Below are 15,640 nucleotides of genomic sequence, written 5' to 3' on the forward strand. Positions count from 1 at the left end.
CAGCAAAACTGGGCATATGAACGCCTTCCTTTTTTTCTCTGCATGGCAAGGCATGGAGATTAGAAACTTCCATTTCAAACTGTTTGCCACTACTGTATGTCCAAGTGCACTAGCATATGGTTTGCATTAATCAGAACTAGTGTTCAAAATAGGGAACTAAACTGAATCAAACATGATTTGCAACCCACACTTAAGGGCAAAATATAGCTTGTTGTAAACAAGTGGGAGTTTCTAATCTCATTCTCTGGTGCATGAAGGAGGTGGAGGCATCAGGTAAACTTAAAGATTAGGACTTCTCATTCCCCACCCTGTGAACCATAATTTAGGGGATCACTTCAGTACAGCCAACACTTACCAAACTTTCTTATCTTGGTCACAGAAGAGTTAACAGATAACATAAATTACTTCTAGGTTATTGTTCCCTTGTGGATTACATATTACATATTACCTACATTTAGATCACTCTCTTATAGTAAATATAGAGTAGCAAGGACCTCCCCCCATTTCTGCAGTGTTACACAATGCAACAATCACAGGTAGCTAATATATATTTAAGGCCATATTATCTTAGTTAAACACTGGGAAACAAAACAGCAAATTTTTGCTGCTTATTGTATGGCTAGATTTTATTTATTTGTTTATTTATTTATTTATTATTTGCAAATAGGCAATCTAACAATGCAGATTATTCAGCAATTGGTTTATGTGCTCATTGTGCATGTTTACACTGCTAAAATAGATTTTATTTTATTTTCCCTGAATGTTGCAACCATCAGAGGGAAGGCCTGCAGTTAAAGATTCAACTGAAAAGAATAAGCAGATAGGAACATAAGTTGGTTATAAAAACAAAGTGTTTGATGTCTTATACACGCCCCCTCCGCCGACACGCCAACGCTGCCGCCGACACCGCCACCGCCGGACTGCACCCCTTGCCGAGCAACCTCCTCCCGGGGCTTGGAGGTGCGACGCTGCGCAGCTGCGCACCGTCCCCGAGAGTGCTGCTTTGGACTTGGGGAACATCGCAGCGGGGACCGGGACTGCCTGGCCTTGGAGTTTGGCGGCCAGCTGGGCGTGAAGGCCTTTTAAGGACCATCTGGGGGGAAGTTGGGAGGAGCCCCGCTGGTGAGAGCGGCGGGGATAAGAAGCCGGGAAACCGGACCCTCCCGACACGCCCCCTCCGCCGACACGCCAACGCTGCCGCCGACACCGCCACCGCCGGACTGCACCCCTTGCCGAGCAACCTCCTCCCGGGGCTTGGAGGTGCGACGCTGCGCAGCTGCGCACCGTCCCCGAGAGTGCTGCTTTGGACTTGGGGAACATCGCAGCGGGGACCGGGACTGCCTGGCCTTGGAGTTTGGCGGCCAGCTGGGCGTGAAGGCCTTTTAAGGACCATCTGGGGGGAAGTTGGGAGGAGCCCCGCTGGTGAGAGCGGCGGGGATAAGAAGCCGGGAAACCGGACCCTCCCGACACGCCCCCTCCGCCGACACGCCAACGCTGCCGCCGACACCGCCACCGCCGGACTGCACCCCTTGCCGAGCAACCTCCTCCCGGGGCTTGGAGGTGCGACGCTGCGCAGCTGCGCACCGTCCCCGAGAGTGCTGCTTTGGACTTGGGGAACATCGCAGCGGGGACCGGGACTGCCTGGCCTTGGAGTTTGGCGGCCAGCTGGGCGTGAAGGCCTTTTAAGGACCATCTGGGGGGAAGTTGGGAGGAGCCCCGCTGGTGAGAGCGGCGGGGATAAGAAGCCGGGAAACCGGACCCTCCCGACACGCCCCCTCCGCCGACACGCCAACGCTGCCGCCGACACCGCCACCGCCGGACTGCACCCCTTGCCGAGCAACCTCCTCCCGGGGCTTGGAGGTGCGACGCTGCGCAGCTGCGCACCGTCCCCGAGAGTGCTGCTTTGGACTTGGGGAACATCGCAGCGGGGACCGGGACTGCCTGGCCTTGGAGTTTGGCGGCCAGCTGGGCGTGAAGGCCTTTTAAGGACCATCTGGGGGGAAGTTGGGAGGAGCCCCGCTGGTGAGAGCGGCGGGGATAAGAAGCCGGGAAACCGGACCCTCCCGACACGCCCCCTCCGCCGACACGCCAACGCTGCCGCCGACACCGCCACCGCCGGACTGCACCCCTTGCCGAGCAACCTCCTCCCGGGGCTTGGAGGTGCGACGCTGCGCAGCTGCGCACCGTCCCCGAGAGTGCTGCTTTGGACTTGGGGAACATCGCAGCGGGGACCGGGACTGCCTGGCCTTGGAGTTTGGCGGCCAGCTGGGCGTGAAGGCCTTTTAAGGACCATCTGGGGGGAAGTTGGGAGGAGCCCCGCTGGTGAGAGCGGCGGGGATAAGAAGCCGGGAAACCGGACCCTCCCGACACGCCCCCTCCGCCGACACGCCAACGCTGCCGCCGACACCGCCACCGCCGGACTGCACCCCTTGCCGAGCAACCTCCTCCCGGGGCTTGGAGGTGCGACGCTGCGCAGCTGCGCACCGTCCCCGAGAGTGCTGCTTTGGACTTGGGGAACATCGCAGCGGGGACCGGGACTGCCTGGCCTTGGAGTTTGGCGGCCAGCTGGGCGTGAAGGCCTTTTAAGGACCATCTGGGGGGAAGTTGGGAGGAGCCCCGCTGGTGAGAGCGGCGGGGATAAGAAGCCGGGAAACCGGACCCTCCCGACACGCCCCCTCCGCCGACACGCCAACGCTGCCGCCGACACCGCCACCGCCGGACTGCACCCCTTGCCGAGCAACCTCCTCCCGGGGCTTGGAGGTGCGACGCTGCGCAGCTGCGCACCGTCCCCGAGAGTGCTGCTTTGGACTTGGGGAACATCGCAGCGGGGACCGGGACTGCCTGGCCTTGGAGTTTGGCGGCCAGCTGGGCGTGAAGGCCTTTTAAGGACCATCTGGGGGGAAGTTGGGAGGAGCCCCGCTGGTGAGAGCGGCGGGGATAAGAAGCCGGGAAACCGGACCCTCCCGACACGCCCCCTCCGCCGACACGCCAACGCTGCCGCCGACACCGCCACCGCCGGACTGCACCCCTTGCCGAGCAACCTCCTCCCGGGGCTTGGAGGTGCGACGCTGCGCAGCTGCGCACCGTCCCCGAGAGTGCTGCTTTGGACTTGGGGAACATCGCAGCGGGGACCGGGACTGCCTGGCCTTGGAGTTTGGCGGCCAGCTGGGCGTGAAGGCCTTTTAAGGACCATCTGGGGGGAAGTTGGGAGGAGCCCCGCTGGTGAGAGCGGCGGGGATAAGAAGCCGGGAAACTGGACCCTCCCGACACGCCCCCTCCGCCGACACGCCAACGCTGCCGCCGACACCGCCACCGCTGGACTGCACCCCTTGCCGAGCAACCTCCTCCCGGGGCTTGGAGGTGCGACGCTGCGCAGCTGCGCACCGTCCCCGAGAGTGCTGCTTTGGACTTGGGGAACATCGCAGCGGGGACCGGGACTGCCTGGCCTTGGAGTTTGGCGGCCAGCTGGGCGTGAAGGCCTTTTAAGGACCATCTGGGGGGAAGTTGGGAGGAGCCCCGCTGGTGAGAGCGGCGGGGATAAGAAGCCGGGAAACCGGACCCTCCCGACACGCCCCCTCCGCCGACACGCCAACGCTGCCGCCGACACCGCCACCGCCGGACTGCACCCCTTGCCGAGCAACCTCCTCCCGGGGCTTGGAGGTGCGACGCTGCGCAGCTGCGCACCGTCCCCGAGAGTGCTGCTTTGGACTTGGGGAACATCGCAGCTGCGGAACTGCGCAGTTGCGCAGTTCCCATCAGGGCGTAGGAACGTGTTAGCCCGGGGAGCATGAGGATGCCTATAGTGGCTGCCCTCTGCTCCACTAGCTGCCATAGAGGGTTGGGGGGAGGTTAGGGACGCGGGGGATGCCAGGGCCAGGGATGACATCTGGGAGAGCGGAGCTCCTATTGAGGTAGTGTGGGGCAGGGGGAGGTATGGCGGTGGGAGAAGGGACTTGCGTTCCAGAGGAAGGCGAGATAGATGCGTTATATCTATCTCGCCTTCCTGTCCCCCTCCCAACCTAAAGGACCTGAAGGTCTCTCCAACCGTGCCACAAACCCTGTCGCTGCTCCTGTGCAATGCCAGGTCTATCAACAACAAGTCCCACATCCTCCATGACCTTCTGGAGGACTTTAGGTGTGACCTGGCTTGCATTACCGAGACCTGGCTGGGGCCTGAAGGGGATGCTGTGTGGGCTCAGGCCCTGCCTGCCGGGTACTCGGTGAAGGACCAGCGCAGGTTAGGTGGGCGGGGGGGGGGTGTGGCCTTGGTACATAGGAACACCGTGTCCCTCACCCGGAACCACGTCCGACAGACCTCCTATATTGAGTGTGTTTACCTGACCCTAAAGGCCAGGGACAGTCTAGGGATTCTGTTGGTGTACCGGCCACCCCGTGCATTAGCGGACTCCCTTAACGAGCTGACACAGCTGGTCGCTGAGCTGATGTTGGAGACGCCCAGGCTTCTTGTCCTGGGTGACTTCAACATCTCCCTCACGGCCAGTTATGTTCCATCTGGTGCGGCTCGGGAATTCATGGAGACCATGACGGCCATGGGCCTGTCCCAGCTGATACAGGGTCCTACGCATTGTGCGGGTAACACACTCGATTTGGTCTTCTGTACGGACGCGGAAAATCCGTGGGTGGAAATTGCTAAGATTTCCCCCGTGTCATGGACGGATCATTTCCTGGTAGAGGTGAAAATCAAGGCTTCTACCCGGATCCCTCCCGGGGGTGGTGGACCAGTTAGGATGGTCCACCCTCGAAGGCTGATGGAACCTCAGAGGTTCCAAGAAGCCTTAGAGGGGCTCACGGTTGGAAAAGACGGCGACTCTGTTGATGCCCTTACCGGTATATGGAATACCGGCCTCTCTGGGGCTATACACAGAATCGCTCCCAAGCGTCCTCTCAGGCCCGCTTCCAATCGTAAGCCCTGGTATACGGAAGATCTCCGGGCAAGGAAGCGGGTCCTGCGACGACTAGAGTACCGTTGGCGAAAACACCTACGCTTAAACGATAAGACTCTCCTAGACCGCTTGTTAAAGGACTATGGAGAGGCAATACGAGCAACTAAGAATTCGTTCTATGGTGCTCGTATTGCGTCCGCGGAGTCACGTCCGGCAGAGTTGTTCAGGGTGGTCAGGGAGCTAACTCAGCTCCCTCCTGCCCCGAACCAGATCCTTGAACCTTCAAAGGCCTGCTGTGACCTTTTTAATGACTTTTTTGTGGATAAAACTTCTCGCATAAGCGAAGGTCTGAACGCCGATGTTAATGCAGAGCCTGGGGTAGAAGTGTCCAGAGCCTCCGTGGACTGTGTTACACTGGATCAGTTTGAGTTGGTGAGTACCGAGGATGTGGACAAGATCCTCGGAAGTGTTCGGAAGACGACCTGCTCTCTTGATCCCTGCCCCTCGTGGTTAGCGGCCCAGGGGGGACCGGTAGTAACGACATTGCTACACCGGATAATTAACACCTCTTTGAGGGATGGGCAGTTTCCATCGGATCTAAAATTGGCCACCGTAAGACCGATCCTAAAAAAGCCCTCCCTCGACCCCCTGGTACATAATAATTATCGGCCTGTTTCGCTGCTACCATTTTTGGGGAAGGTGATCGAGAGGGCGGTTGCGATCCAGCTTCAGGCGATCTTGGATGAAACTGATTATCTGGATCCATTTCAAACTGGCTTCCGGGCGGGTCACGGGGTTGAGACGGCCATGGTCGCCTTGGTCGATGATCTCCGTCTGAGCATCGACGGGGGTAGCGTGTCCCTGTTGGTGCTCTTGGACATCTCAGCGGCTTTCGATACCATAGACCATGGTATCCTTCTGGGGCGCCTGGCGGAGGTTGGGATCGGGGGCACTGCGCTCCAGTGGTTCCGGTCCTACCTCTCTGGGAGGTCCCAGATGGTGCAGCTGGGAGACGTGTGCTCCAGCGAGCGGGCCCTTAAAACTGGGGTCCCTCAAGGAGCCATTCTGTCTCCCATGCTATTTAACATTTACATGAAACCGCTGGGAGAGATCATCCGGAGACATGGGGCGCGGGGTTATCAGTATGCTGATGACACCCAGATTATCTTCTCTATGTCTCCGACTGATGCAGTGACCGGGGATGGCGTCTCTCCTCTCAGGGCCTGTCTGGAGTCAGTAATGGACTGGATGAGGAAAAACCGACTCAAACTAAATCCAGAGAAAACGGAGCTACTAGTGATAGGTTCCCCCGGTCCGGGAATGGCGGTGGTTCCACCTGTCCTGAACGGGGTCACGCTCCCTGTGAAGGACTCCGTGCGCAGTTTGGGAGTGCTTCTTGATTCGTCGCTTCATCTAACTGCTCAGGTGAATGCGACGGTCAAGAGCACCTGTCATCAGCTTCGGCTGATCCGCCAGCTGCGCCCATACCTGGACCGAAGGGACCTAGAAACTGTTGTACACGCCCTGGTAACTTCGAGATTAGACTTCTGCAATGTACTCTACATGGGGCAACCCTTATACCAAACTCGGAAGCTCCAATTGGTACAGAATATGGCAGCCCGGCTGGTCACTGGTGCGACCAGGACCAGCCATATAACACCTATACTTAAAGATCTTCACTGGCTGCCTATACGCTTCCGAGCTCAATATAAGGCGTTGGTTATTACCTATAAAGCCCTAAATGGCTTGGGCCCAGGATTCCTGAAGGACCGCCTCTCCCCGTACAATCCGCCTCGCACCCTCAGAACATCTGGGCAGCAATTGCTGAAGGTGCCAGGGGCTAGGCTAGCTTCTACCTCTAGAAGAGCCTTTTCCACAGCTGCCCCTGCCCTTTGGAACACGCTGCCCACCGAGCTCCGCTCATCTACTACCCTGGCCCAATTTAGGAAGGATCTTAAGACCTTCCTATTTAAGCAGGCATTCCCCGACTAAACATCCTGCGGGCCTCCCTCCTCTTCCGTGGCCATGAGGATGGGCTAATGGGGCTTTTTTATTGTTTTTATTGTTATTCTTGTATTGATGCTGTGTTATGTATGTTTTTAACTTGTATTTGTGCCCTGTTCGCACTTGTAAGCCGCCCTGATCTTTTTGGAAGGGCGGGATATAAATAAAGATTTTATTATTATTATTATTATTATTTTATAAAAAAAACTATTCCAGTTTGTATATTTCTATTCTTGTATGCACTGGTCAGAATACTCCAGAGGGTGCCAGGAGTATCCTGTCCCCACAGATACCCAAACGTGGCCCCATTACCACAACCTCCATTACCATGCCGCAGTAACTGTTTGCATGGGCGTCCCACTGGACTGCCTGGCCCATCAATCACCACCACAGGTTGTTTGCGTCTGATATCAGAGGGAGGAACCCAGCTGTGAACACAAGGCTGGGCACCTCCTTCTAACCTCAGAAGAAATGATCCACAGTGACAGCAGATGCACTGGGTGGCTCAGTGGGACACCCATAAAGACAGCCAGCACAGCACAGGAAGATCCAGAGAAGCAGGTAACATATTTTAAACCATGTTATACCCCAGTTCTGGGAACATGCCAGACATCATCCAGACTGCTCATGCCAAAACCAAGGGGATGAGATGTGTGTCATCCAAACATGATGATACCAGAACGGGGGAGGAGACCTCTGAAATAACACAAAAAGCTTGCATAATAGCTTTACAGGACAGTATTGACTTATCCATGGTTCAATGTAAGTTCTGTACTCTTTATTTTTCTTTTAAAAAAACCCCTCTTATTTTAAAAAAAGGAACCGTCCCCTTGTGAAAAGCAAGAGTGTGATCTGTCTTAAAAGCACTTGCCTCCCCCCCCCCCCCACTCTTTCTCATCCCCCTACTCTCTCATAGGTGAGCACAAACAGTTCTGCTTGCTGGGATTTTCTAAGTTATTTAGCATTGTTTTCCTTTGCGTCATCCTTTAAATCCTTTCTTACATGCCCCTAAATTTTACTCTCAACTTATCCATGGGCCATATCAAGATCCACAATTTTCACCCCAAATCTTGCCCTCGACTTATACATGAGGTCGGCGTATATACATATAAGGATACATAAGCATTTGCTAGTTGCTTCTTGACTTAGGAGAATCTTAGGAGCCAGAGACTCAGATCCAGAGAGGCCTGGTAGAAAGGAAGTTTTTCCAAATCCTCCTTAAAATTAAACCGAATCTGCATGCATCCCATCTATCCTTATCTTATTCTACTTTTAATTTTTTCTGTTGCCCCCCCCCCCCCCGCCACACCCCGAATCAAATTGTAGGCTTCGTAAACTCTTCAGATTATTGTCAGATTCTAAAATGCTGTTCTTAAAAATTGATCAAGCTCCCTTTTCTTATTGTTACCTTGCAAAGCACCATATTTATATAAATACACAGTATTAAGATAATCATATAATTCTATTATAAAATAATTTATCCAAAAAGACCAAAAAGGTTCATCTACTGCCTGGGGACAGATCTAGTCTGCTGGCAATCCCTTCATGCAAATGTACTGGATAAAATTAAAACCAACTTTTTAAAAATAGCAACAAAGGACTTAGTCTACAATAATAGCTCACATATATTCTGACCACAGTTGTCAACATTAATTATATAGCTTGGTGGGTCACAATTTGTGCAAGTCTGCCTTGGGGAAGGAAAAGGAGCTGCAAATTAGGGAACTCTCATTCCAACATCAAAACCTAAATTCCCCATGTTATACACACAATAATACTCTCCCTAGAAGCTAAGGTGACTAAGCTGAGGCTATTGTACTTTGGACATGTAATGAGACAATATGACATTAGAAAAGACAATAACACTTGGTAAGGTGGAAGGCAATAGAAGAAGAAGAAGACCACTATTACGAATGGATGGATTCAATCACAGAAGCCACAGGATTCAGTTCAAAAGACCTCAGCAGGGCTGTTCATAACAGAGTGCCTTGGAAGTCTCTTATTCACAAGGTTGCCACCATACATAGAAGCTGACTTGATAGCAATTAACAGCAATGATAATTAAAAGAAAAGTATTCATTTCAAGTGAGAAAAACATCTTCTGTATATTGGACTAAATCATACTTATAGTCTAAACAAGAAAAGATCCACTGAATTCATTCAGTGGTACACCAGCATCCCAATCCCCAAAACCCAATCAGTCTATTCTATATAGGATTGGGCCTAAATGCCCAAAACACATCAGATCCTGTTTGATCTTCGAAGTTAAGCTCTGGTTATTACTTGGATGGGAGACCACCAATGAATACCAGGTGTTGTAGGTGATCTTTCAGAGGAAGGAACTGGCAAAACCATCTCTGAGTATTCCTTGCCTCACAAAACCCTATGAAGTTAATGGGGTCACCATAAGTCAACATGAAACCTAAAGGCACACTTTATACACACTTTAGTTAGGATTCAGGGCTGTACTTTAGTAATCCTTATAGATTAAAAATCCTGTAAAACAGATCAAGTGTTTTTAAAACAGAGGCCTGAGGCTGAGAATGAGCTGCCAAATGGCTAAGGTTTTCTAATAAATTCCGTGTTGCAGTGAGATGAAAATTTAAGTGAGATAGTAAAATAATTTAAGATACAGTCCGCCTGCCTCATACGTGGGCTTGCCGTATGCGGACTTGAGCTCATGCAGATGGCAAGCCCAGGGGGACAAAATGGCACATGCAGGAGCATACTGCCATTGAAATCAACAGGACTTGAGGTCTGGTGGTTTTCCCAGAGAACATCAGTAGTTGTTGCAGGTTTTTTAAACAAACTGAACAATGGATCAAAACGAAGAAGTGAAGAATGTCTTAAATGCCTAGCTGCATAATGTGCCACTGCATCTTTTCCGAAACATGTCACCATTTTCCACTGCTCCTTTTAACAAAATTGAAGCATAAAAATGCAAATAAAAGTCCTGGGATGCTACTGCTTCTTTAAACATACTACATTATATGAATGCAAAACATGCTCATCAAATATTTCAAGGCATTCAGAAAATGTTGACGCTAATACATCAGTTGTCAGGCAAAAGGAAGAGTATGTTAGTCTTGGCCAAGTATCAAATGATCTTGCTTCAGCAAATGCAAAGATTTGTGAAATGATAAAAGAGAACTATATGAGAATAGTTGAAAGGTTTCTTTTTAAAAAATCAAAATATTAGTAGCCATGAAAAACTGATAGAGTAGGTTATCATTTACATAGACTATACATCTCAACAGCAGAAATAAGTATTTTCTTAATTACATCAGTGACAAAGATATGCCTTTCTCACGGTAAACTGTAAGATTCATTTAAAAAATGACACAAGCACACAGGCCAAACTAGCATGAAGCAAAATACAAACTATGCAGTACTTATACCAGTAGCTTGCCTGTACCTGTTATTTGTACAGTCGATGACTTACAGATATTCCTTTGGCAATGTAGTACCTCGTAAAGTTTATTTTTCTGTGATTTTTAAAAATAAATGCATCAAACCGCAAGTCATCATGAGGCAATTCTGCCCAGAAACAGAGAACTCTAATTGAAGTCTTCCTTACAAATGCTCTCTAGTCCCAATATAAGAATAATCCATTGGGATGGCTACACTCCTACATTCCTTAGTAACTGGTCCCACATCCCAGTGCACCTTGTATTATATGCTTTTCCTCAATCTAAGGTTTATGCTGCTGCACTTGAAGGTACTAAAGTTCCAGTTGTCCTTTCTAAAGGCAGAAGGGATGGGTGGTGAATTCACACTTTGGAATCAAAAGTGCTTCTTCTTCATTATTTTAAAGATTACTAACCTTCCATGTGTTGAGATGAAGTGTTGTAATGCTTATGCATTGCACTACTGCATCCACACATGCTTTTCTATGATGTCAAATAAATGAAGTGACTCGGTGAATTCTGCCTTTCAAGAGAACCATCTGTGTTTATTCTCTGCAAGTCATAAAGCAGAGCAAAACATGTTCTTTGGAATGTTGTCCAGGACAAAGAAAAAGGCTTTCACCTGATTAATAACTGTTTTCCATGGTGCCCAAGTTTATCTTGGCATTTTGAATTGCTTAGCAAACAGACAGATGTCTCTGAATTTATTTTTTTCACAAAAACATGCTGACCAACTATATCAGCTGCTCCAAGAAGGATTACTATCTCCCACCGATTTTTGTTCATAAAGCAAAAGCAAAATAGATTTGTTCACATTTCTTTCAGAGTAATGAGCCTTGCTAGGACTGGGGTGCACTGCATGGATTTAAAAGACAAAACTCTGAGGTCATTTAAAAAGGTTAAGCAAACTGTTTAATGGAACTGTTTGGACTCATGCACTTGTTAGTCTGAGCAAGGGACTGAAAATGCAAGCATCAATCATGACAGCCAAGAAGTGACTTTAAAAGTCAGACAAGATGCTCCATCAGATAAAGGAGGTTGGTGTATAAAATAAATAAAAGAATGATGAAGAAACAACAATACCCACAATTTTCTCTACAACTGCAATTTATTAATTTTTAAATGGGAAATCTCCGTAGCATTGGGCTACAGAGCAATATACATTAATATGATATTTAGAAAATAAGTTTGAGATGATAAACACTATTAAGCCAATATATTTAAACGTTCCTACAATAGCAACTTCAGCCTCACAGATCCTCACACAATGCTATGGCCTCCTGTAATTTTGCAGTAATTCTGGCCACTTTCCACAACAACAACACCTTCCAAAAAGGCTCTCTGGTGTCACTTCAAACAGTCCAACTGCTGCATGGAGGAAACAGGCTGAATCAATTTCTACAAATTGTAGCATGTATAGCATTGCATTATCACTTTGCAAGAACACAGAAACCTGTCTGTTATCATGTTAGAGTCTCTGCTCATCCAGCCTAGTCTTGGGTTAAATCCATTATTAGTCCCACCCAGAGAAAACTGATTGAGTTTAATGGAGCTTTAAGTTAGCTGGCAGTCTTCTGGGTTTGGGGCAACAAAAGATTAGCCCATCACTCCATGCCTGAACTTTCTTTAGGAGTCCAGGAATTGAGCATGACACCTTCTGCATGCAATGCGTATGTTCTGCAAGTAAACTACAGTCCCCTCTGCTCATTAAGCAGAAATGTAATACCACCATTTAACATCTTTTATCTTTTTAAATGGTGAGACTCATGTAGCTCTCCATATGGCAAGGGACTGTAAATCCCAGGATCCTTCATTATTGGCTAGATTGGCTAGGGCTACTGGGATTTGCCACCCAACAACCTTTAGAAAATCACATGATTCCCATTTACAAAATTTAAGTCATACCTTTTGACATTTTAGGCCAAAATCAAGGTGGTTCAAGTCACTTTGGAGGTATGCTGTTTAAATGCTGCATGAGTCCTAAGAGGCCGGAAGCCGTGCCAAAGCCACACTCCAGTCCTAAGGATGTTAAACGGTGATGTTAAAGATGTTAAATGATGGTATTACATTTCTGCTCCACTCCTAAGGACTGGAGAGTAGCTTTGGTGCCACTTCTGGCCTCTTCAGATGCCTATGTCATTTAAACAGCATACCTCCAAAGTGACCCGAAGCAACTTTATTTCGGTCTGTCTGTTCGGGCCCTTATTTAAGCAGCTGGGAGAGCAACAGGAAACCATTTTTTGCCCACTGACCTTTCTGAGAAACAAATGTCCCACCACAAGAAAGAAACATGTCCCTGACCATTTGTCCCCACAGAAGTTCTCCCATTAGAAGCAATGACATTCTTTTAGGGCATATTCTTCAGAAGTATTCAGGACTTGACAGTCCACAGCCATTGAAATAGTATGGAGTTATCATACTGCTTCAGAACGATTGTGCAGAACTGAATATTCCCTGGTGCTCAACATACAGATATGGAGGAAAGGGAGGCAACTGTGAAAGGGCATCCAGCCCAGTATAAACAATCAATGAGGACATGCATGGTATCTTAAGAACAAACACGTTTATTACGGCATGAGTGTTCATGGACTATAGTTCACTTCATGGGATCCAAAATGTAAGCTCAGGTCCTAATATCCTCTCACTGTATTGCCAACATAAGCAAGTCAGCATGCAGGAACCAGAACGCACGTCCTTCATGATTTGAAAAAGGCAATAATCAATACAAAGCAAACAAAGGTAGGCAATGTGCTCCCCAAAGAAAAGGGCACCACCTCAGGGTCACAGATGCAAGAGAGAGGCAATTCCTGTGCCCTTTAACAACCAAAAGGAAGATAAGGTGCAGCTTGTCTTGTCCAGAAAACTCTACCCGATAAACTAGAGTGACTAAAACACAATTTTGTATACAAAATTCACCACAGTCAGCCACGTATCTGCTTCATTGGGACCAACAGGCACACTTCTGATTGTATTTTTAAAGCACTAAAAGACAAGTGCTGACATTTTTCTCTCCGTGTGTTTCCCCTTCTGTCTGGTGCCAGTGAATTTTGAGGGGGAGTAAATGGCAAGTGTATCTTTCCTAGAAGGGGGAAACACACTTTCAAGTGATAAAAGCTCCTCCTTTGATACCTTGGTAGCAACCTAAGGAAAACAAACCACGTTCTGTGCGAGTGTCAAACCGATGAATCACTTAACGTTCAGTGATTGGATTTGTTTCCATATGATCCTTCTTCCAATAATCACGGTCTAAAGTAGACCAACTGAACAAGCCATTGAAGTTAAATATCAGAAGGATAGGGTTCATGGGGTGTGTTTTGAAAGGGGCTTGCTTGCTCATTCAGGAAAATATCATACAGCCTCCATTGCTTTGGTGTAACATGGAATAGTATTTTCACCTGCCCTGACTGTGCCTGAACACATGATGCAGCACTTCCAGAAACTTCCTGGCCAGATTTCCAAAGTCCACTCAGAGAGTTTGTGAAAGTTATGACACTGAGTGCCCAAGAAGGAGCCCCAGTCGGAGGGAGGGCAAGAGCCCCCCAGAAGAAGAAGAAGAAGAGGAAAGGAAACTGGGACATGGCAGCAGCCTCCTAAATGGGGAGCAGGGAAAGAAGGGGGAAGGGGAAGGAAAGGAAAGGAAGAAGAGGAAGGGGAAGAAGGAAATGGAAGAGGGAGGGAGGAAGGAAAGAAGGAAAGAAGGGGGAGGAAATGGGAAGAGGAAGAAGAAAGGAAAGGGAAAGGAGGGAAGGGGAAGGAGAGGGGAGGGGAGTGAGGAAAGAAGGAAGGAAGGAAAAAGGAATGGGAGAGTGAAGGAAGGAAAAAAGGAAGGAGCAGGGGAGCAGGGAAGAAAAGAAGAGGAAAGGAAAAGAAGGGGAACTGAAGGAAGGAGGAAGGGAGAGGGGAAGTGGAGGAAGGAAGGAAGGAAGGAAGGAAGGAAGGAGGGGGGCCTTAGCAGCAGCAGCAGCCAGAGGCCGAGCTGGGGCCGAGTGGAGCGCAGAGTCCGACCCGAGGTGTCCGAAGGGAAAGGGCGGGAGGTGTGTGTGGGGGGGGGGGGGGCTGCCTCCTTCCCTGCCTCTTCCTCGGGGGCTGCTTACCTTGAGGCAGGCGCTGCGGCTGGCGGCGGCCAGTTCCCTGAGGCTGGCAGCGGCGGAGGCGGCGGCGGCGGCGGCGGAGGCCAGGGCGGGGGCTCCGGGGCTGGCGGCTGGGTTGCAGCCCATCCCTGCTGGGGCCGTGGCCGTGGCCGTGTGCGGGGCGCGGGGGCTTCCGGGGGCGCAGGGGCTGGGCCCGGGGGGAGTCCCTGGGGGCGCTGCCGCCCGGGGCCTCTGTCGGATGCCGTCGAGGAGGCGGACGAGGAGGATGTTGGCGGGGAGCTCGTCGACGGCGCAGCCGACCAGGACGCGGCACTCGGGGCAGCGGAGCTCGTGGCGGGAGCTGACGATGCTCTCCAGGCAGCGCCGGCAGAAGGTGTGCTGGCAGGGCAGGGCCTTGGCCGTCGTGTCCAGACGCTCCAGGCACACCGAGCACTCCAGCAGGTCCAGCAGCGAAGACTCCTCCATCCCCGGGCAGCAGGCGGCGGCGGAGGCGGCGGAGGGGCAGCCCTCGGCCCCCGGAGCCCCCCGGCGGGGCGGCGGCTGCTGCTGCTGCTGGTGCTGCCTCCGGCGCTCCTCGGCCGCCCGCTTCTCGGCCGCGGCGGCCTTCGGGGAGCAGAGCCACGACGCCCCCAGCAGCATCGGAGCCCCGCCGAGGAGGGGAGGCGCCCCTCGGGAAGCAGCAGCGGCGGAGGAGGAGGACGCGTCCGGGGAAAGGAGGACGCCCCTCTGCTGGGGGCCCTGGGCGGGGAAGGAGGAAGAGAAGGGAAAAGGAAAGGAGGAGGAGGAGGAGGAGAAGGGGAATGAAAAGATGAAAGAGGAGGAGAAGGGGAGGAGAAGGGTGGCTTCCCTTCCTCTCTCTCTCTCTCTCTCTCTCTCCTTCTCCTTCTCCCTCAGCCCCACTTCAGCAGAGAGCCCTCCTCCTCTTCCTGGCCTCCTCCATAACAGCCTCCTTTCCCGGTCCGGAGCCCAAGCGGGCGGCGCTGCTTCCTTCCTCGCCCTCCGAGGAGGCTCAGCCCCGCCGGGCAGGAGCGGGAAGGGTCTTCCTGGAGGCCCCGGGGCCGCTCCCTCCTCTTCCTCCTCCTCCTCCTGGGGGTCTAGTCCGCAGCCTCCCTGCTCCCTCCCGCTTTCTCCTCAGCATCCCAGGAAGCCGGCCTCTCTCTCCGGAGGGACTCCCAGCTTCTTCCCAGGAAATCCGAGGAGGAGGAAAGGAACCCTCCTCCTCCTCCAGAAGAAG

The 15,640-nt window shown here is 51.3% G+C and overlaps 1 protein-coding gene across 2 annotated transcripts in view; it reads right to left on the reverse strand.

Annotated features, from left to right (window-relative positions):
• Positions 1–15,045, reverse strand: part of LOC149319242 (E3 ubiquitin-protein ligase SH3RF3-like) — a 298,180-nt gene extending 283,135 nt beyond the window's left edge. For both annotated transcript variants that reach the window (XR_016280167.1, XM_089511353.1), the window contains exon 1: positions 14,410–15,045. Coding sequence is in view for 1 of the 2 variants with exons in the window: in XM_089511353.1 (XP_089367479.1) it covers positions 14,410–15,045 (636 nt within the window). In the remaining variant the exon portion in view is untranslated. The remainder of the gene's footprint in view (positions 1–14,409) is intronic.
• Positions 15,046–15,640: the final 595 nt, after the last annotated feature.

Source organism: Sceloporus occidentalis, unplaced genomic scaffold (genome assembly GCF_023333645.1).
Source record: "Sceloporus occidentalis isolate IW3139 unplaced genomic scaffold, rSceOcc1.0.p SCAF_2, whole genome shotgun sequence".
In the NCBI taxonomy this organism is placed as follows: domain Eukaryota; kingdom Metazoa; phylum Chordata; class Lepidosauria; order Squamata; family Phrynosomatidae; genus Sceloporus; species Sceloporus occidentalis.